The 17,624-nt window shown below is 37.7% G+C and overlaps 6 protein-coding genes and 1 long non-coding RNA gene across 10 annotated transcripts; 5 read left to right on the top strand and 2 right to left on the bottom strand.

The window, feature by feature from the left end:
* Positions 1-129: 129 nt before the first annotated feature.
* LOC656542 (uncharacterized protein) lies at positions 130-4,534 on the bottom strand. Its single transcript, XM_008200230.3, has 6 exons — positions 4,302-4,534; positions 2,541-2,737; positions 1,918-2,263; positions 1,716-1,868; positions 754-886; positions 130-704 (listed from the first exon to the last, which is right to left on the bottom strand). The coding sequence occupies exons 1-6, from the start codon at positions 4,532-4,534 to the stop codon at positions 243-245; spliced, it is 1,524 nt and encodes a 507-aa protein (XP_008198452.1). The 3' UTR covers positions 130-242.
* Positions 2,100-5,059, top strand: LOC135265422 (uncharacterized). Its single transcript, XR_010333081.1, has 2 exons — positions 2,100-2,216; positions 4,415-5,059. It is a non-coding gene; the product is annotated as an uncharacterized LOC135265422 (long non-coding RNA).
* Positions 5,060-5,923: 864 nt separating this feature from the next.
* LOC656626 (uncharacterized protein) lies at positions 5,924-10,361 on the top strand. Of its 3 annotated transcripts, none has more exons than XM_015983689.2 (9): positions 5,924-6,082; positions 6,399-6,457; positions 8,558-8,670; positions 8,865-9,190; positions 9,247-9,415; positions 9,466-9,601; positions 9,647-9,794; positions 9,844-10,114; positions 10,167-10,361. In XM_015983689.2, coding segments are annotated over exons 1-9 (1,374 nt in total). In that variant the 5' UTR covers positions 5,924-6,080; the 3' UTR covers positions 10,317-10,361. The 3 variants fall into 3 exon arrangements, with proteins under 3 accessions (XP_015839175.1, XP_008198454.1, XP_008198455.1); XM_008200232.3 differs by having other exon boundaries at positions 9,235-9,415; XM_008200233.3 differs by lacking the exon at positions 5,924-6,082 and adding an exon at positions 6,143-6,347 and having other exon boundaries at positions 9,235-9,415.
* A 59-nt stretch (positions 10,362-10,420) lies between these two features.
* On the top strand, positions 10,421-13,669 carry LOC656706 (glutamate receptor ionotropic, kainate glr-3). The gene is made up of 8 exons (XM_015983686.2): positions 10,421-10,728; positions 10,775-11,323; positions 11,357-11,643; positions 11,696-12,130; positions 12,177-12,532; positions 12,580-12,895; positions 12,950-12,985; positions 13,557-13,669. The coding sequence occupies exons 1-7, from the start codon at positions 10,477-10,479 to the stop codon at positions 12,969-12,971; spliced, it is 2,217 nt and encodes a 738-aa protein (XP_015839172.1). The 5' UTR covers positions 10,421-10,476; the 3' UTR covers positions 12,972-12,985; positions 13,557-13,669.
* A 340-nt stretch (positions 13,670-14,009) lies between these two features.
* Positions 14,010-14,743, top strand: Psf2 (Partner of Sld Five 2). The gene is made up of 3 exons (XM_963296.4): positions 14,010-14,264; positions 14,308-14,578; positions 14,627-14,743. The coding sequence occupies exons 1-3, from the start codon at positions 14,017-14,019 to the stop codon at positions 14,705-14,707; spliced, it is 600 nt and encodes a 199-aa protein (XP_968389.2). The 5' UTR covers positions 14,010-14,016; the 3' UTR covers positions 14,708-14,743.
* A 4-nt stretch (positions 14,744-14,747) lies between these two features.
* On the top strand, positions 14,748-15,709 carry LOC656880 (uncharacterized protein). The gene is made up of 4 exons (XM_963380.4): positions 14,748-14,948; positions 14,996-15,105; positions 15,154-15,337; positions 15,500-15,709. Exons 1-4 carry the CDS (start codon positions 14,844-14,846, stop codon positions 15,665-15,667), a joined length of 567 nt encoding a protein of 188 aa, XP_968473.1. The 5' UTR covers positions 14,748-14,843; the 3' UTR covers positions 15,668-15,709.
* On the bottom strand, positions 15,662-17,501 carry LOC656970 (uncharacterized protein). Of its 2 annotated transcripts, XM_064355166.1 has the most exons (7): positions 17,361-17,501; positions 17,180-17,298; positions 16,974-17,123; positions 16,772-16,916; positions 16,103-16,720; positions 15,878-16,055; positions 15,662-15,827 (listed from the first exon to the last, which is right to left on the bottom strand). In XM_064355166.1, exons 2-7 carry the CDS (start codon positions 17,194-17,196, stop codon positions 15,748-15,750), a joined length of 1,188 nt encoding a protein of 395 aa, XP_064211236.1. In that variant the 5' UTR covers positions 17,197-17,298; positions 17,361-17,501; the 3' UTR covers positions 15,662-15,747. The 2 variants fall into 2 exon arrangements, with proteins under 2 accessions (XP_064211236.1, XP_968556.2); XM_963463.5 differs by having other exon boundaries at positions 16,974-17,298.
* Between the last annotated feature and the right edge of the window lie 123 nt (positions 17,502-17,624).

Genomic DNA, 17,624 nt, shown 5'->3' with positions numbered 1-17,624 from the left:
ATAACCAAAGGCTGTTCCCCTCAAGAATCAACAAACGAACCATTTCTTTCCCACAAAAAGGTTATAAGTCGCATTACGAACTTATGATAACGTCGATAGTGGGACTATTAATGTAATTAAAACGACGAATAAGCTTGTATTTACTTTATTGATAAAACGTAACACGATAATATTTACAAATTACAAAGTAAATGCATTGAGTAAATAAAATTTGATTTGTAAAAAATTAGAGTGGAATAAAATCAGGTCCCTCCAGTGACCACAACAGCTTTATACACGCATACATTTTGCACAACTAAAGCCGGCCAGAGATAGGCTTTGACCACATCACTCGTCCGATCAGCCGAATGATGCCTCTGATGTCTGTCATTCTTGAGCCTCACAGGCGTCTGGAAGTCCGTATCGAGCTCATATCCCGGCACCTGGTTGACCAAAAGCCAAGCCACTCTGGTGACGTCCCCCACGTATCGTCTCAACGCCGTACACGTCTCCAAACACTTGTACTCTTTGAGAGTATCGCACACCAGAGCCCGCACCTGGTGCTCGGCTTCACCGAGCGGATACGTCTCGGCACAGGCGGCCAAACACCGGACGACATCGTCACGGAGGTGCTGACCGGCGGCCGTCCGACAATCCAAATGCAAATTTCGAAATGTCTCTTTCAGTTTCGTATCGCGTAGATTCTTGCAGGTTCTGAAAGCGAGCTGCGAACCCTCGTTACTTTACGCCCAATTTGCTAATCGAGTTACTTACGACAACCACCGAGAAAAGGATTTTCGATTTGAGTTGAGTGGCGTGAGCTAACTCGGGGAGCGAGTCGAGGGCTTCAAGGGCACGAGGACGGTGCTGGTAGTACAGGGAGGCGTAGCGGCCGATGAGGTCTTTCCTGGGAAAAAAAAAATCAACGATTTCGAACAACCCGCTTTCATTATTAATAACAGTTTCCACAAAAAATAGCGGGGTTACTAGTGGCGAAACATTTGAATTCGATGTTGCCATGACGACGAGGCAATTAGAGACAGGTCTAGCGTTAGTGGAAATCGGTTTGATTCGATTGTTTCGATTCTTTGCTGTTTTTTAATAATGCTCACTGCGACCAGAAATCCGATATGTATTCACACGAATGGCCGTCGTTACGGCTCGAAGCAAATTTTACGACAATCATTTTTTTTTTTATTATAGTAATTATACCAAAGATGAAAAACAATGTAAAATCTGACTATACTATGTAATATTAAAAAAAAAACTAATTTTGAATTAATGTAGTCTTCTCTATTATATTATTATTACGTTTAATTATTTAAACTTTTACATTTCTCGCAATTGAGGGCCGTTTATCAGTTTATTCCGATTTAGGAGGAAGTAAAAGTTAGTTTTTAATGACCGGTGTATATTGAAACGAGTCGGTGAGATAGTATTGGTACCTACTAAAATCGTTTCCGTATTTGTTATCAATTTATAAAATAGAGCAAGCCAAGATCGTGAATTTCGTCACGAAATCGTGTAAAATTCAATTAAATTATTTTAAAGACAAATTATAATTCGCATGTCGGCTTGTAATTATCGAGCAACTCTCTATTTTATCCATTTAATTTGTCAATTCGAGTACCGCCAATTAGTTTGATTAAGCCTCCAAGACTCACGTGTAATACGAAACGTTTGATTAAATTATTCAAAATGAAAATCGATTTCCTCTAAAAAATCATCGCCCTCACCCTCGATCGTTATCCTGCTCCGACTCTGAATGATACCCATCGCTGCTGCAAGGACTTTCCGGAGTCTGCATAAGCTCCAAGAGGGCGCCACATCCTCGTGCAAAAGCCATAAGCAGAGCAGCTACAGGTTTCTCCTCACAACTCGGATGCAGCCTAAAATCAATACATAATACACATTTGCAAAACTCAAATTCAGCTAAACCTTTTTAGTTGCGAAACGCAAAAAAGCGCCTCTTTGTCGTTTTGCACTCTGGTGGCCAACGTATCCACCAACGGTCGCAGCTGCTTCAAGTCGGGCTTGTCGAGGATGGTGAGGAGCGTTTTATTGTCGATGAGTCTTTGCTGCACTTCGGAGTGGTGCAAGGCAAGAAGTCTTTGGTGGGAAGCATCCACAGGTTTTTTGGAATTGGCTGCAGCAAGGCCGAGCTCATCAAGCCGGTGCAGCGCATTTTTGTAGGCGTCTATGTGCCGGTGCAATTCGGCCTTGATGGCCACATGGAGGTGGGTCAGGCCGCTGGCGTCGGGGGTCAGCCCGTGGCACCCCAAACCTGACAAACGCTTTTATGTATTTTTTTTGCTAAAAAATGTACTAAAATACAAGAAAATGATTTTTCATAGATGATTAGGAACAGAGATAAGGGTTTCCTCTGCGCAATAAATCTGTCTTTGCTATTGTTCCAGTGGATTTCACCGTCCGTTTCCCATCACACAATGCTGTTTGTACACTTTCTAATTATTGTGGTTGTGCTAATAGTTGCTAATTTTCCAAACACAAATTGAATGAGTATTTATTTGAGGAGAGAAAGTTTCTTTTTTTCTTCTCACCTTGTATAGCATGTTCCAGAGCTTTTTTCTTTGTTGCTAGAATTCGATAAAATTCCGGCTGATAGTCGACGAGGATTTGTGTTAATCTTGCAACTTTAGTCTTGAGCGTTGGGTCTTCGTGTGAAGCGAACAGTTTAACCAATTGCCAGAGCACCTGTTCAGCGTTCACATTTGGCCTTTGGCCTGATGTTATTAACCTAAAAAGTAAAAACCAGAGCTTTGTCTCAACCCAACTAATTAACAGTAAAAAAATGAAACAATTCTGAGATTCCACGTGTGAAAATAACGGAGTTTTATGAGTCTGTCAGAGTGTTAAGTATAAAATAATGATATAGTTGCGAGTTTATTAATATAATAGAGATTTTTTCCAAGCTACCAGATGACTATTTCGAAAAAGAAAACACGCCAAGTGAGAAATAATCGGGTCTAGTATAACTTGTTTGTTTTTGATCGATTGAGGTCATATATCATATCGGACTAAAGGAAACCGAAGAAAGTAAATCGTTTCCTCTCCGTATAACGGTCGTGCTGAAAAAGCGATCATATATCAAACCAATGCTGAAATTAAAACAAACTGACAATTCTTCCAAATACCATTTGAGCATAATTTTTTCTTCCTTCCAAGTACGTGATAAAATCCCTCTAACTGTTCACCAAAACGGTAACTCAATGCGTGAAAAAGCCATGCAAATTGCCATTGCAATAAAATCGTCCGACACACTTCATTCCTCTTCGCTAATTGACGAAGGCACGCAGAGACAAACAAAAACATCGTCCTTCTTCATTAAACGAGAAAAAGTTGGAATGGCACGCTATTATTCTTCTCCAAATCAAATACATCTTGATAAGTTAAATGGGATAACTTTTACTCTATTCGAGAGGTGCGATCGACTTTAGAGGGTTCGAAAGGGAAATTAATCTATTATTAACATTTAGATTTAAAGCACTGCGTTTTCTATTAAAACAAACGTGCATTTCATGAAACTTTTAAAGGAGAAATATACATAATATCCCATCTAAAATTCTTTCAGTAAATATTATGCATAGCGATTTGAAACGGTCATTATTGATCTTTAAATCTTAAAAAATGAACCTTTAGTTTTTAAAATCATTTGAAACATGTTAAAAAAAATATTACAAAAAACTAAGAATCTTAGAAAAGTAGGACTTCCACCAGTTCAAAGAAGAAACTTCAAACTATTTTTTTTAGTTCATTGCACTTAAGAAGATAAAAAATTAAGAGGTTTGTTACAAGTTGAATCACTTAAAATTTTTAAATAGAACACCCTTTTTTTTGAAAAATAACTCACAACAAAAGTATGAATTTTATGCGTTAGTTTAAACTACCTAAATATTTTTTTCATTTTCTTTCTTATGTCCATACTTTCTATGTTTTTTCTAGAATTAGAAACGTTAGTTTAATTTTAAGGTGCGTTTAAAATTTTCGTTCTTTTGTTACAAGATATGAAACAATAAAAAAGGAGCAAGAGCAAAGGATGTACTGAAAAGGACCCAATAATTCATAGTATTTAATCAGTGGTAGTACTGGTATACTTTTTTACAATCACAATTTCAGCTAACCATAATTTTTTATCCCTATTTACCTAGGTAGGTACATAATTAAAATCGTGATTAAAACTAATGAAACAATTTTTCAAAAAACTTAAATCTTTTGTGTTATTGCGGAACGAAAAGTATTTGTTGGGAAAACATGACCTGGAGGTGTTGGAAAAAAATGTTTTTTTGGTCCCCGTGACTCACTTGTTGAAGAGCGTCTCCAGCAGTTGCGCCGAGTGTGGCAACCCCTCTGCCAAGAAATCAAGGGGCAGATCAGCTGCCACCGCCGCCACACTATTACAATTGAGCTTTTGCAGAACGGCCGCCGCCTCTCGGAACTGCCGCCCCTCGGACAACACCAGCACTCGCCTCAACACTGTTCGTGAACTCGTCGGAGAAGTTCTCTCGCGACGGATCCGATCACCGGAGTCCCGCATCGCACCGGAGTTTCGACATGAATGCAACAAGATGCTGCTGCCGGCTGAAGATCCAGCAGCGGCACACTGACACACTTCAAGAACCGGAGGTGCGTCCGAAGAGGTGGGAACATGGGGAGATTGGACGAGAGAACATTTGGAGTGAGTCCACCTGGTGGAAATCAACTTGAAGGAGTTTCACGGCAAGTTGGCCGAGCTGAGCCGGAGGGTAGTTCTCTCTTCTGAGCTGGTCTCTTTCATTCTTTGGCGGAGTTCGCCAAAGGCGGCTGCATTTTTTAGACGCGACTGGTATTTTTATAGTGCGATTATTCGTCGCGAGTGACCCGATATGGAAATCGGGAGGAAATGTTGTGGCGGAAATTTAACAACTGTAAAAAATTGAGAGTTGAAAAAGTTTCAATCATTTACTTTTACTCGAAATAGCTATAATTATTACCAATTTGTGGATTATAAACACATAATGTAATCACTACTAAACAATATTTTAATATTTTTATGTTTAAAATAAAAAAATACCATTAAGTACTTCAGTTTTTTGCAAAATGAATTACCTCCAAAATTTTGAAAACTAATAAATTTCCATTCTCGTACGTACGATGTCGTATCAAGATTTTATTATAAAATTTTGTAATGCTAAATTTTTTCTGTTTGCAGTTCTATAGTTTTTTTAATATATCACTCTTTCAGTCACTTAGATCTACAAAATTTTATTCTGTTTTGTTTTTTTCGTAGATGAACATATATTTTGCTGATGTTTATTTTTTTAAACGCTGTTTATCGCAAATCCCTAACTGAAGGCATTATTTTTTATAACTTTGAGATGAATGCTGCGTTTTATCATGCGCTCGAAACACCAGAATTCTTTTTCCAATTCCTGAAACTTGTCTGTCTTTTTATTGTAGCAATAAATCAGTAACTTTCATCGACCAGATAGGCGCTTTGAAGTCGTTTTAATTATGTTTTTCGAGTCGTTAATGAGCGAATGTTTCATTGAGAAATCTAGACCAAAGAAATACCAAATAAGAGATGAGTTTTAATGACTGGAAACTTTGTGCATTTTTTTCCAAGTTTTGCAGTTCCGCCTAAATAAAAAATGAGACATCAGAGATTAAGAACAACGATATTAATGGATTTGTCGATTTTTAAATATTCAAACAACCTGTTTACACACATTAGTGGTAAAAGTTTTACGATCTCGATTCTAGTTTATCTGAAATTTTCATTTCGATGACCCGACATATTGACTGTTGACACTCTAATGGTCCAGAAACGAGTTTACCTAATTCCTTCGTAAAAGGAAAAATCATGGAATATTTATTTAATTGCTTACTAAAAAGATAATTATTAAGAACCGCAACTCAACGTTCTATCCCCTAGCTAATAGATGCCGCTGCACTTAAAATTTTGACAACTTTTTGTTTATTTTGATAATACATTTACATTTTCCAATACGAGCAAAAAAAATGGTTATTTTGCAACGAAATCACCTCAGTTTACAAAAAAATGATAAAATTTGAACCCCAACTCTTCACCAAGTCGGTTAAAAATGTAAGTATAATGGAAACATCAAATTGAGGTTATGTGAATCGTTCATCCCTCTGCTTATTTTGTGGGGTTTGCTATTTTCGTTAATCCAGTTAGAGCCTAATGAGAAATCAATTGAAGTTTTATCGTAAGTTAATAATTTATAAAGTCGAAAAAGAAAAAAATCGTTTTGCGCGCAAGCGTTTCCATTGGCTTTAAAAGAGGGTTGCGCGTGTTTGTCGCCGATAACATTTCCCACAGTTTCTCATTCAAGTCGCGCGCTTTAAACGTAAAGTTTGAATTCAGAGCATTTTATTCAAAATTATTGTTACATTTTTAGGGCCAAGATGGAGATAATTGTCAGCTTTTTACTGGTTTTAATCACTGTCTCAAGATTGGGTAAGTTTAACAGAAAATAGACAATTTGTAAATTTTAATTTTTTCTTATTTTTAAAACACACTGTATTTCTTCCGTCGTCATTCAAAGTGTAAAGTTGTGTTCGCGTCACGTCCAAGTTGCACACTTCTTGTTTTGACTTTCTTATCGATTTTATCTCTATGACATTTCAAAGTCTTGACGAATTTTTCTCACACCTCACTCTAATTACTCTTGTTAAAACAAGAGAGAATCCTTGTTTATCCTATGTTACTTGGTCTGAATGCCTAATTAGAGTGTTGCCAGAGTGTAAACTCTCGAAATTTACTGTCCAATAAACTCTGAACGAATAAAACGAGAAACGTTCGCCGATCTCGTAAAAATACGAAGAAATGACCTTAAACGGCCACCGTATCGGATCAGAGATTGCTGTGACAAGTCACGTGCTACGATTGTCAAATGTTTAAGTGACACGAGGGGGATTTGCGAAACGATGATTTGTTGCTTAAAAGTAGAAGGGGTTGGGTGGGTGGAGACATTACGTATTTATATGGAGGTGCATGCAGAGCGAGCAGCTATTGGAAATAGATAAAGGGAAAGAAAATTATATTCGAATCGGAGATTCACCGAAGTTGTATTTTAAAGTGTGTTAGGGAAAACACGTCCAACTTGCGGTTCGAGCAAATTACGACTTTCACAACCGAGAACAGAAAGAAATTCGTTATAGTTTGGGCGATTTATGTTGATGGAAGTTACTATACCCACCTGAGAAACTTAATTATTCGCGGTTGAATCAAGGACGTAACAAACGAGAAAAACAAGATAATGACGAGAAACGGTAATGAAAGAAAAAATCTGCAAATAATTAGAAGGAGAATAAGTCGGCAAAATCGGCCAGAAATTAAATTCCAAGTCGTATAAAAATTCCATTCAGCCTCGCTTTAAATTTAAAATCTCTTCAAGTGGCGTAAATGTAATAAGCAGCTACATGTCGATCGTTTTCGTTGTCTCTCCGATCCGAATAAGAAATTCAATACCTCCAATTTGTTGAATCGCATCACGTAGTTTATAATCCGGAGTCCGGACCGTCGATGATCCGGTAACTAGCCCGGAGCGAGAACCAAGAGCTTTTCTCTTTTGCCTCGAAACTCGCGGAAGAAGTTTGTTTGCGGTGTGATTTATCTTACGTCTGACTCGTTTCCGGTCGGCTAAATTCTCGGCTCTAACGAGCCAATGACAGAGCTTTTTAACCCAACTTATTTAATTAGGGGAATTGATATATCAGCGGAATTGTATTCAAGTTTTGTTTGTTGTTGTTTTTCGCAATCTCAAGTTTTAATCGATCATTTTTTTTCTTCTTGTCTTTGGGGGGATAATTTATCACGGAGACAGCTGTATAATGGATGACGCGACTAATTAATAAAGCAACTAGCAATTTTTGTTACGTTCTTCCAATATTTTTTGATCTATTGCAGCAGAGAAACGTTCTGACGGCTAATTAGTTACAAAGTTTCCAAAACAAGAATCCGATCTTTGCTCCAATTGCTAGAAATGTATGTTTACAATGATGAGGAAATAATTAATTAAGTGCAACCGACCGTAACCGAATTATTTCATAATAATATAAAACGAAATGTTTTCATTCAGTAAAGTGCTCGGCGAGATTAATATCGCTCGAAAAATTATTACACAGTGGAAAGAGATTTCTAGTTAAAGCAATGTGTTATTTTAGGAATGTATCAAATTAATTATAAATATGTAAATAAAACAACAAGACAAGTCTATTCTTATTTTTGGTTTAAATTAAAATCCTGTTGGTCGTTGGCGTGAAAACACCTCATTTCCCGGTGTGTGGATCAACACATGGATATGAGCTTGTTCATAAAACTGTTGCCATCACGCGACCAAGTATCGAATAAATAAGTTCCAGTGAAGATATGGCGTCAGGAAATAAGTGATTTATGTGTATTTTGTGTCACTCGTTGAATTTTTCATCGAATCAGTTGTATCAGTTATTCGCGATATGAATCTAAATTCGATCGAATTACAGCAGCGCTCCATTAAAGCTGTCGAAGAATAATTTGCAGCTGTTGTTCGTCGAATTTATGTCGAATTGATTTCAGGCATCGCGAAAGATATCGTTATAATTATATTAAGTCAACCGAACGAACACCATCTGAAAGTCGCTGAAAATTTAAAGAAGGAACTCAACGAACAAGCCGAAAGCTTACAGCAGGTGAGTCCAGTTAATTCGCTCTTAATTTTTAACAGCTCTCGGATCGATAAGACTTAATTATGCCCCCTTTAATGTACGATTTACGATAGTTGAATTCGTTTCGTGTTAAATTGAATGCGGAAAACGTTTGTTCTCGAACTTTCGATTACGATAAGGAACGGAAATTTGAGTGTCTATTTTTGAATTATTTGCAGGAAAAACCGGTTGTTTATTTCTCGCATAAAGATTTTCCGCATGTCGGACATTGGACTATTCTTCCATTGATTCCGCAGCTTTACGCTTTACACAAAGACAATACTTCGTGGTTTTTCTTCGCTGAAGATCGAACTAAAGTCAATCTTGCCAATTTACGCAAAGCGCTAAGTAAATACGATTCTAACAAACCATTATGGCTTGGCCATTCTTTGCACGACATGGAAGCCACCATTATCCATCATTTCGCGTTCTATGACAATCCGAACCAATTCAAATTTCCAAATCCGGCTTCAGGAATCGCCGTTTCAGCAAATTTGCTCAAAAGGTCCGTCTTGACTTTTCGAGCAACCTAATTAATTTTTAATTCAGACTGGCCGACAGGTTGGCTCAACAAAACACCCCACAATCCGATTTTGGAATCGACAATGCTCACGAATTCGCGCTTTTTGTATGGGATAAAGGTCTTGGGGAGGTTTTAACGAATGAACCGACTTTTTGTATCACACAGTACAAGGACTGTGCCACTTATGCACAACCCTTCCAACAATGCGTAAGTTGGGAAAAAAATTGAGCACGAAGAAAATGATTTGGTGATTTAAGGGTGAGTTGGTTGAAACTGAATCGATCTATTTCGCGGTCAAAACTTGCGCCAAATTTCATAAAGAAAGAGTACCAGTGGTACAAAAAACTTGGGCCAAACATGTCGCCACTATTGAATTTTTTAGCGACACTACAGGTAACCCATTTTTTAATGTTTGTTCTCTAAGTAATTTTTTGATAGATAATTCAATTCCCACCATTAATCTTGGAATTCCAAACACTGAACAAGGCCATTGTGCCAAAACTCTGGCAATTTTTCACCACATCCGTAAAAAAATTACACCCCAAATCAAATGGATAGTTCTAGCAGATGATGATACGATTTTAGGGTATGGTATACCATTCACTTCAGTTAAAAGAATGGCAAGCCTTGTGTAGAGTTTCCAGAATCCGGCAATTGCTCACGTGCTATAATTCCACCAATCAGGTGGCTTTAGGTGAACGCTACGGTTATAACGTCTACGATTCCAGAGGTTATAACTACATAACCGGTGGCGGTGGCATAATTTTTAGTAAACCGTTACTAAAAAAATTAACAGAGCCTGGCTTTTGTGAATGTCCATCTATCAACACTCCTGATGATATGTTTCTAGGGTTGTGTATTGCCAGTTTGGGTGTGAGTGTTACACACTCGCCACTTTTTCACCAGGTTATTTATTGGTTGTAAATTATACAAAATGTTTTTGAAAAGTGAGTTTTAGGCAAGACCTGTTGATTATCCGCCTCAGTATTTGCAAACACAGGATGCTGTATCGTTTCATAAGCATTGGATGATTGATCCGGTCAGTGTTTACAATAAATGGTTTGCAGAAGATGACAAAAAAGTTTCGATAATTCGTGATGAATTATAATATTTTTGATACTGTATTAATTTTGAGAATATAGTTTATATTTTATTGCCTTTGATTTTCTTAATTCCCTCGAATTGAACAAATGACCTTTTCACTAGCTGTTTTTATTATTCAAATCCAATTTACATGGGATTTTCGTGTTTGAAGTGTCAGTCTCGAAATGAATCTCGTACTGTTGGGTGCTGTCTTTTTGGTCAGTTATTCTTCGCAAAATAATAACTCTAAAATTAAATCACTTTTGCACAATGACGCGACTGAAGATGAGCATAATTTTCAATTACTTTTAGAAGAAGTGATGATAAAAAACTTGCTTCCGTACAAATGTGTTGTTCTAATAAGTGACGATATTTACGGTGGTACTTTTACAAAGTCGTGGTACCGCAGATTTGGCCCTTTTATCACTTTTGTTGTGGTACTTATTGCTAAATCATTTGTATTATCTTAAATCCAGTTTTAAGATACGTGTGGATGAATATGAAGATTTGCTTTCCCCATTTGAAGAAACTCAGGCTTGTCTAGACACTGCAAAAAACGAAGGTTGTCAAATGTACCTAATTCTCCTATCAAATGCCCTTCAAGTCTCGCGTTTGCTACGTTTTGGCGACAAGTACCGTGTTATCAACACCCGTGCGAAATTTGTTCTCCTTTATGACAACCGCCTTTTCGACAAACCCCTTTTCTACCTTTGGAAACGCATAATCAATGTGATTTTTATCCGGCGATACAGTGGTCAAAAATCAGACACCAAGAAAAACATGCCTTGGTACGAAATCACCACCGTACCATTCCCCACTCAAATCACCTCAATCCTCATCCCTCGTCGATTAGACATTTGGACCAAATCGAAATTTCGCAAAGGAATTGATTTATTTCGTGACAAAACCTCCGATTTACGCAACCAAACTCTCAAAGTTGCGGCTTTTAGCCACATTCCAGGTACCACCAAAAGTTTGCAAGAGAAGACTGCAAGAACAGTCATTGGGAATTTCTCAGGGACTGAAGTTGAAGTGAGTTGTCAACGAATTGATGTTTATTTGTAGATTTTGCAAACGGTTTCAGCCGCCATGAACTTCCATTGTGAGCTTTACGAACCGGTGAATGTTGATGTGGATTTGTGGGGTGGGAAACAAAGCTCAGGGAAGTACACAGGCTTAGTGGGTGAGATGGTTAGTACCAACGCCGATATAGCGCTAGGGGATTTGTACTACACTCCGTACATTCTTGATTTGATGGATTTAAGCATTCCTTATAATACCGAGTGTCTCACGTTTCTAACACCTGAGTCACTGACTGATAATTCGTGGAAAACACTGATTCTACCTTTCAAGTATTTTAGGTTTGAATCTATACTTAGAATTAGTTTAAAACAAAAATTTTAGACCGGCAATGTGGGCTGCAGTCCTAGTTTGTCTTTTAATTTGTGGTGCCGTTTTTCATGCTTTAGCACGGTTTCATGAAACTATAAGCCAGAATAAATCGCAAGTTTTAGAAATTCATACGAAACGCAAAAAAATCATAATTTTATCAATTTGTCCCGAAATCGAGAAACTTGATTCTAATCTTAAATACACAAAAATGAGGGAACAATACAAACCTCCACGATTTGAAGGCCAGTCAATCGGACTCTATCAATTCAGTGAACCTTTCAATAGTGTTTTGTACACCTATAGTATGCTACTTTTAGTTTCTTTGCCCAAATTACCAACAGGTTGGTCGCTTCGCATGTTAACAGGGTGGTACTGGCTTTATTGTTTGCTACTTGTGGTAGCTTATAGGGCCAGTATGACTGCTATTTTAGCACGACCAACTCCTCGGTACTTCGGTCCAACTGCATTTTCCTTTTTTTAAATAAAATTGTAGCGTCACAATTGACACTCTTCAAGAATTGGTAAACAGTCGGTTGAAATGCGGCGGTTGGGGCGAAATAAATCGCCAGTTTTTTAAATCATCTCTCGACCCAATAACGAAATTAATCGGCGAAAATTTCGAACTAGTTAACGATTCAAACGAAGCAGTTGATCGTGTGGCACAAGGCGTGTTCGCATTTTACGAAAACAGCTATTACCTGAAGGAAGCTTTAGTAAAAAGACAATTACGATTTCAAATCGCTAGGACCACTCAGAATCAGTCCGAAAGAGAAATGCGCGATATTGCACGAGAGGATCGTAATTTGCATATAATGACGGACTGTGTCATCAAAATGCCCATTTCGATCGGTGAGATTAAACTAAACCGGAAAAATGCTTGACTGGGAGTTTTGCAGGGTTGCAGAAAAACTCACCGATTAAACCACGAGTTGATAAATATATTAGGCGAGTTTTGGAAGCTGGATTGATTAAAAAGTGGTTGCAAGACGTGATGGCGTCGATTTTAAACGCCGAAGTACAAAGTACGCAAGAGGAAATGAAAGCGATCATGAACATGAAAAAGTTTTTTGGGGCAATTGTAGCTCTATTTATTGGTTATTTCATCAGTGTTGTCGTATTAATTGTGGAGAATGTTTACTTTCATTTCTTTGTCAAAAGGAATCCGCATTACAACAAATACACCAGAAGCATTCATCACGTAAAAAAAGCGGAGTAATTATTACATGCATTCTTTTAGACTGTTCTTGTACTTCATTACTTTATTAGGAAATTTCATTTGACTTTCTGAGAGATAACAACAACATTAGTACTAACCACGATATAGAGACAGACAGGTAAACCAACTCGCTATTATAATTGATTCTAACGCTGGAGCAAGTTGATAGACGGCAGCACGGTAGACTGGGACTGTCACAATTTCACAAATTTTCTTTGTTTTTTATAAAAAAAATGATGCGAAATTAAAAAATGTTATCTCAGCACCCAAGTTAGTCATCTTGTAACAACTTCTGCTTTTTTCGCGCTGAAATAATAATATTTTCTGAATAGTTCTAAACTTCGGTTCGATGCATTTTCGGCCGCGAAAGACATCGAAACATTGAAGTCAGAATAAATGCTTTCCAGAAAAAAAACTCCACTACCATTCGGTGCTGGCATCCTTCAGGTATTAATTGTTCTTCATAAATGTCGTATTTTTAACAACGTGATGCGTGTATCTTTTTTCTTGTAAACATTGTGACAGTCCCAGTCTACGCTGGTGCCATCTGTCAGATAAAATAAAAGCTCCAACTTGCTCCACATTTTGGTTTGCGCCCGACAATGGAAAATAAGGGAAGTTGGTTCACCAGGACTATCTATACATGGTGGTACTAACTGTGACAACTGTCAAAAGCAGCGTATTGGTGTAAAGTCAAAGCCCTCTTGACAATTTTTCCAAAAGTGTGATTACAGGCATTTATCAAACTTTTTGAGCAAAATAATCCTTCCTATTAAGAGTTGATTGAAATGTTTCACATCTTTGTCTTTGTCGTTTTCTCTTTGAAGTCACGCAAAATTTTCCCCATCTGCCCCCCTCAAAAATCTAAGTTGTGTCGTTAAGGGTAACTGTGACAAAAAGACCTATGACGATTCTGTGGGTGTAAGACAGCGCGCAACCCCTTATATATTAGTATAGTCATGTATAGTATAATTTATTAAATAAAAAACACGGTTTTCGCACTTTATTTTTAAATGATTTGTGAACTTGGCATTATTCAATTTCGCGCATGCGCCTTACTTTTGGCGCCAAAATTATTGAGGTTATTCAAACGTGAAAAATCTTCGACCATTGAAAAATGGATCCTGAAGAGGTTGAATTTTTGGGTGAGAAACAACTAGTCACGATTGTCCCACTGACCACAGACGATGACTACCTTAAACTAATTTCGGGTGATTTTGGCCCATTTCGTATGGGTATGCCTGTTAAAGTACCGTTATGGGTTGCTGTCCAATTAAAGCGACAAAAACATTGCAAAATACAACCCCCTGATTGGATGGAAATCGAGACTTTGGAGGCGATTAAAAACGAAGAGAAACTTTCTAGGTGTGAGTACTTTTGTTAGCCTTTAAGTGCAACAAAATTGTAGGAACTTTACGAAAATGCCCAGTAAGTTCTACATGGTCGAAGCGAAACAAATTTTGGGGTGCGCCTCTGATGATATTTCACGTGCGGATGAAATAAGAACGATAATTAAAGATATTTGGGACATAAGAATGTCAAAATTGAGGTCTTCAATTGATTTATTGGTTCGGAATAATGGGGCTTCTGCTGTCGTTACAAACTTAACTTTGATGGAAATTAATTCGATTAGACCGATTTTACCACACACTTTAGATCAGATACGCCGAATGAAAAACGTGAGTGATTTTTTCTAGTAAAAAAGGGAGGTTATGTGAATTTTTTAGTTTAAACCGTTTCACGGCTGGCGTTCCCAGGACACATCCTTTGTATCAGATTCACGGAGCTCCACTAGTTTTCACTCTTGATTATGTATAAAATCCAAATAAAATCTTTGAAATCTGTCTTCTGTCAAATTATTAAGGTTATGTCACCCGAAAGTTGGGTTATGTATTTTTAGAAAATTTTACATTTTTGTAAATAGAAATGTTTTAAATTGTTACAATGTCAGAGACTGAGCTTCAGGATGAAGAGCGCGAAGTTCTGTCGTCAATTTACGACGGAGACGACTGTTTTAAGCAGATTTCGTCCAACACCTTCCAATATAAAGTGAGTCATTTGGGGGCCCAAAACAATTACAATAACCATTTTTTCAGTATGGGGAGAGTGATGCTACGAAATCATTTCTATTGGAAATACAATGGGGTGAAAAGTACCCCAACGCAGCACCTAAAGTGAACATGGACACTTTTTACAATAAACACATGTAAGTGCTCCCCTTTGTTCAAAGTTCGTTCTCAAGTCGTGTGTTTAGTATCAAGCCTTTGAAAGACAAGATTGTGTCTGCGGTGGAAGAGGAGGCGCAACAGTATTTAGGAATGTCAATGACTTACTCCTTGTTTGAATTTATCAAAGAAAAATTTGAGGTGCTTATGTTGGAACAACCGGAAGAAATTGCGGAAACGGTTGAGAAATCACCTAGCCCCGAACTTGAACAAGTTAGTAATTTCATATTTAGTTATCCATGGAAATGAAAAGGCATTACTTTGATTGAACCATTTGTGGTAAATGTCAAAATAGTGGTGGTTTTAATTAATTTCATTTACATGGATGACTAGATGACGACTTTTTTTTATTATACGATATATTTTTTTTTAAAGGCGACGAGTCAGAAAGTTCCAAAAAAGGAACACTTGACCAAAGCCCAAAAGCGCCGTCAGTGGAATCGAATTGACAATAAAGGGGAGAAGCCCCGAGGCTGGAATTGGGTCGATATTATCAAACATTTATCGCAAACAGGGCCTAAAGAACCAACACCCACGTCATAAATAACTGTATTTTTATTAAAAATATATATTTTTTATCAAAAACTGTTATTCATTCAACCATAAAAACTGTATAAAAATATTTATAATGACTTTTTATCAAAGTCTTTCCATTGCGCTCGCCACTCGTCCACGTAAAGGCAGTGACTGTCGGTTTTCCACCCTAAAAAAAAAGAAAATTGTTGGTAATGAATTAATTTCAATTCTTTTTACCATTGACTTGCAGCGCTGTGAAAAACATTTCGATTTCTTGTCCCACAAATTCGGTAAAAGCTTGTAGGAGGGGTGGGGGGAGATTACTAGCTATGTTATTATTTTGGTAGTTTTTCATAAAAGTACTCAATCTGGTGATTGGAGTGGAATGATGTAATTGTCGCTTTGAATAAATTTCCTACAAAAAAAATCTAAATTTTTTTGGTGATTTAAATAACTACATACAAGTGTAACTCTATTATAAATACAAGTGGCAAGTCCAAGTAATACTGCATGATAAAAGCCTGCTATAACTTCTTGAGGCGTTTCACCTTTTTCAAAAGTTACATAAATGGTTCTCGTTTTTAAATCAGGTACAATCAGATATTTTTTGTCTTTGTAAATTTCCGTCAAACTTTTCAATTCATCTGAATTATAACGTCGCAAAGTCTTTCCAAGTGCCTGTCCCAGAACTATCTTAAAACCACAAAACTTCTCAACGCTTGTCCCAAATCCCAAAAAAACTGATTCAGTTTTATTGATACATTCAGGGCCTAGCACTGCATTAACAGCCAGATAACTCTTCAATATCAAGGTCATTCGTAAATTATTCAAATTCTTGAAAATGAGGGCAGTGACGGCTTGATAATTCGAATACAAGTGGAGAAAAATCAAGAGAAATGTCACAATCCATTGAGTGGTGGCATCCGTAAAGTAATTAATTAGAAAAATTCCAGTGAAACTTGCAATCAAGTTGACGAGTGTCTCTTGGCTGCCATCTTTGGCGGCAATCTCCGCCATGTTGCCTTTAATCGCTTGGTGATTGGTTATGGAAGCACGAGTGGCGCCACCTGCAACTCCCACCTCAAGTTTATTGTGACAATTTAGTTGAAACACCCTATATCATATATTTACCATCGCTTTCATTAGTGTTGAAAGACAAAGAATTTCAGTGGAGAGGTGCGTGACGTGTGGTATTGACAGTTCTAGAATCATGGCTCCATCATTTAATAAGTCGGCGAAAAGTCGCCACTTTTTACAATTGGAGTCTAGGGATTTTCTGTAAAAATATAGTAACAGTTGGTAGGGGTATTTTTGGTTTTGGTGGGTGGTTTACCCTTTCCACCATGCGAAGATGATTCGTCCGACCATTCCAGTGCCGTCTTTCATGATCCAGGTGATGGTGGCAGAAAGGGCCGAAGCCTCGGCACTGCCCACCCCCACACCCTTTAAAATCGCCTGCGTGGTAAAAATCCCAGTGATAGTACTACAAAATGCTTGGACCGTGTCCCATAGTTGGTACTCAAAGTAATCTTCGCTTACACTGTCTGGATAGCCATGGGGCAAAAGGACTTCTCGGAAGAAGCCCAAAACGCTTTGAAGCACGGAATCCGCGACGGATTCTTGGCTTATTTCGCGGTTGCGGATGATACCGTTCTGACCTTGTTTTCGAAAGAGAAATTCAGGGAAATTCGAGAGAATTTTTTTCGTTCAAAGGACTTACCTTGACGGGTGTATTTGATGGGGTTGCCCAAAGAGCCACATCGTTCGCTGATTAATAAATCTTCATGGGGCATTATACACGATGACGACGGGATGGCTGACCACAAACGTTATCTGACATCAATAGAAATTTGTTGTGGACACACTTTTGACAAACAGCTGATTTTGACAACGAGGCGATGGCAATGGACGAGGTCGAGGACGCGCCAGATTTGAAATACTACAAGAAAAGGGCTTGGTTGGTTTCCTTGGTTTTCGCTTATCT

Source organism: Tribolium castaneum, chromosome 2, assembly GCF_031307605.1.
Source record: "Tribolium castaneum strain GA2 chromosome 2, icTriCast1.1, whole genome shotgun sequence".
NCBI lineage: Eukaryota > Metazoa > Arthropoda > Insecta > Coleoptera > Tenebrionidae > Tribolium > Tribolium castaneum.
Note: the sequence above shows the minus strand (reverse complement) of the source record. Positions and strands in the feature narration are given on the sequence as shown.

Coding starts and splice junctions, on each gene's coding strand:
- LOC656626 (XM_008200232.3), top strand. Junction 9,191..9,234: donor TCAGCAAATTTGCTCAAAAG/GTCCGTCTTGAC, acceptor TTTTTAATTCAG/ACTGGCCGACAGGTTGGCTC. Junction 9,795..9,843: donor GATGATGATACGATTTTAGG/GTATGGTATACC, acceptor AGCCTTGTGTAG/AGTTTCCAGAATCCGGCAAT.
- LOC656706 (XM_015983686.2), top strand. CDS start 10,477: ATGAATCTCGTACTGTTGGGTGCTGTCTTTTTGGTCAGTTATTCTTCG. Junction 11,644..11,695: donor ACACTGATTCTACCTTTCAA/GTATTTTAGGTT, acceptor CAAAAATTTTAG/ACCGGCAATGTGGGCTGCAG. Junction 12,131..12,176: donor TTAGCACGACCAACTCCTCG/GTACTTCGGTCC, acceptor ATAAAATTGTAG/CGTCACAATTGACACTCTTC.
- LOC656970 (XM_963463.5), bottom strand. CDS start 17,433: ATGCCCCATGAAGATTTATTAATCAGCGAACGATGTGGCTCTTTGGGC. Junction 16,917..16,973: donor ATCTTCGCATGGTGGAAAGG/GTAAACCACCCA, acceptor ATATTTTTACAG/AAAATCCCTAGACTCCAATT. Junction 15,828..15,877: donor CACAGCGCTGCAAGTCAATG/GTAAAAAGAATT, acceptor CTTTTTTTTTAG/GGTGGAAAACCGACAGTCAC.
- LOC656880 (XM_963380.4), top strand. CDS start 14,844: ATGTCAGAGACTGAGCTTCAGGATGAAGAGCGCGAAGTTCTGTCGTCA. Junction 14,949..14,995: donor CCAACACCTTCCAATATAAA/GTGAGTCATTTG, acceptor CCATTTTTTCAG/TATGGGGAGAGTGATGCTAC. Junction 15,338..15,499: donor CTAGCCCCGAACTTGAACAA/GTTAGTAATTTC, acceptor TTTTTTTTAAAG/GCGACGAGTCAGAAAGTTCC.
- Psf2 (XM_963296.4), top strand. CDS start 14,017: ATGGATCCTGAAGAGGTTGAATTTTTGGGTGAGAAACAACTAGTCACG. Junction 14,265..14,307: donor AACGAAGAGAAACTTTCTAG/GTGTGAGTACTT, acceptor ACAAAATTGTAG/GAACTTTACGAAAATGCCCA. Junction 14,579..14,626: donor AGATACGCCGAATGAAAAAC/GTGAGTGATTTT, acceptor TGAATTTTTTAG/TTTAAACCGTTTCACGGCTG.
- LOC656542 (XM_008200230.3), bottom strand. CDS start 4,534: ATGCGGGACTCCGGTGATCGGATCCGTCGCGAGAGAACTTCTCCGACG. Junction 2,738..4,301: donor CTGGAGACGCTCTTCAACAA/GTGAGTCACGGG, acceptor TTTACTTTTTAG/GTTAATAACATCAGGCCAAA. Junction 2,264..2,540: donor TCTGGAACATGCTATACAAG/GTGAGAAGAAAA, acceptor AGCGTTTGTCAG/GTTTGGGGTGCCACGGGCTG.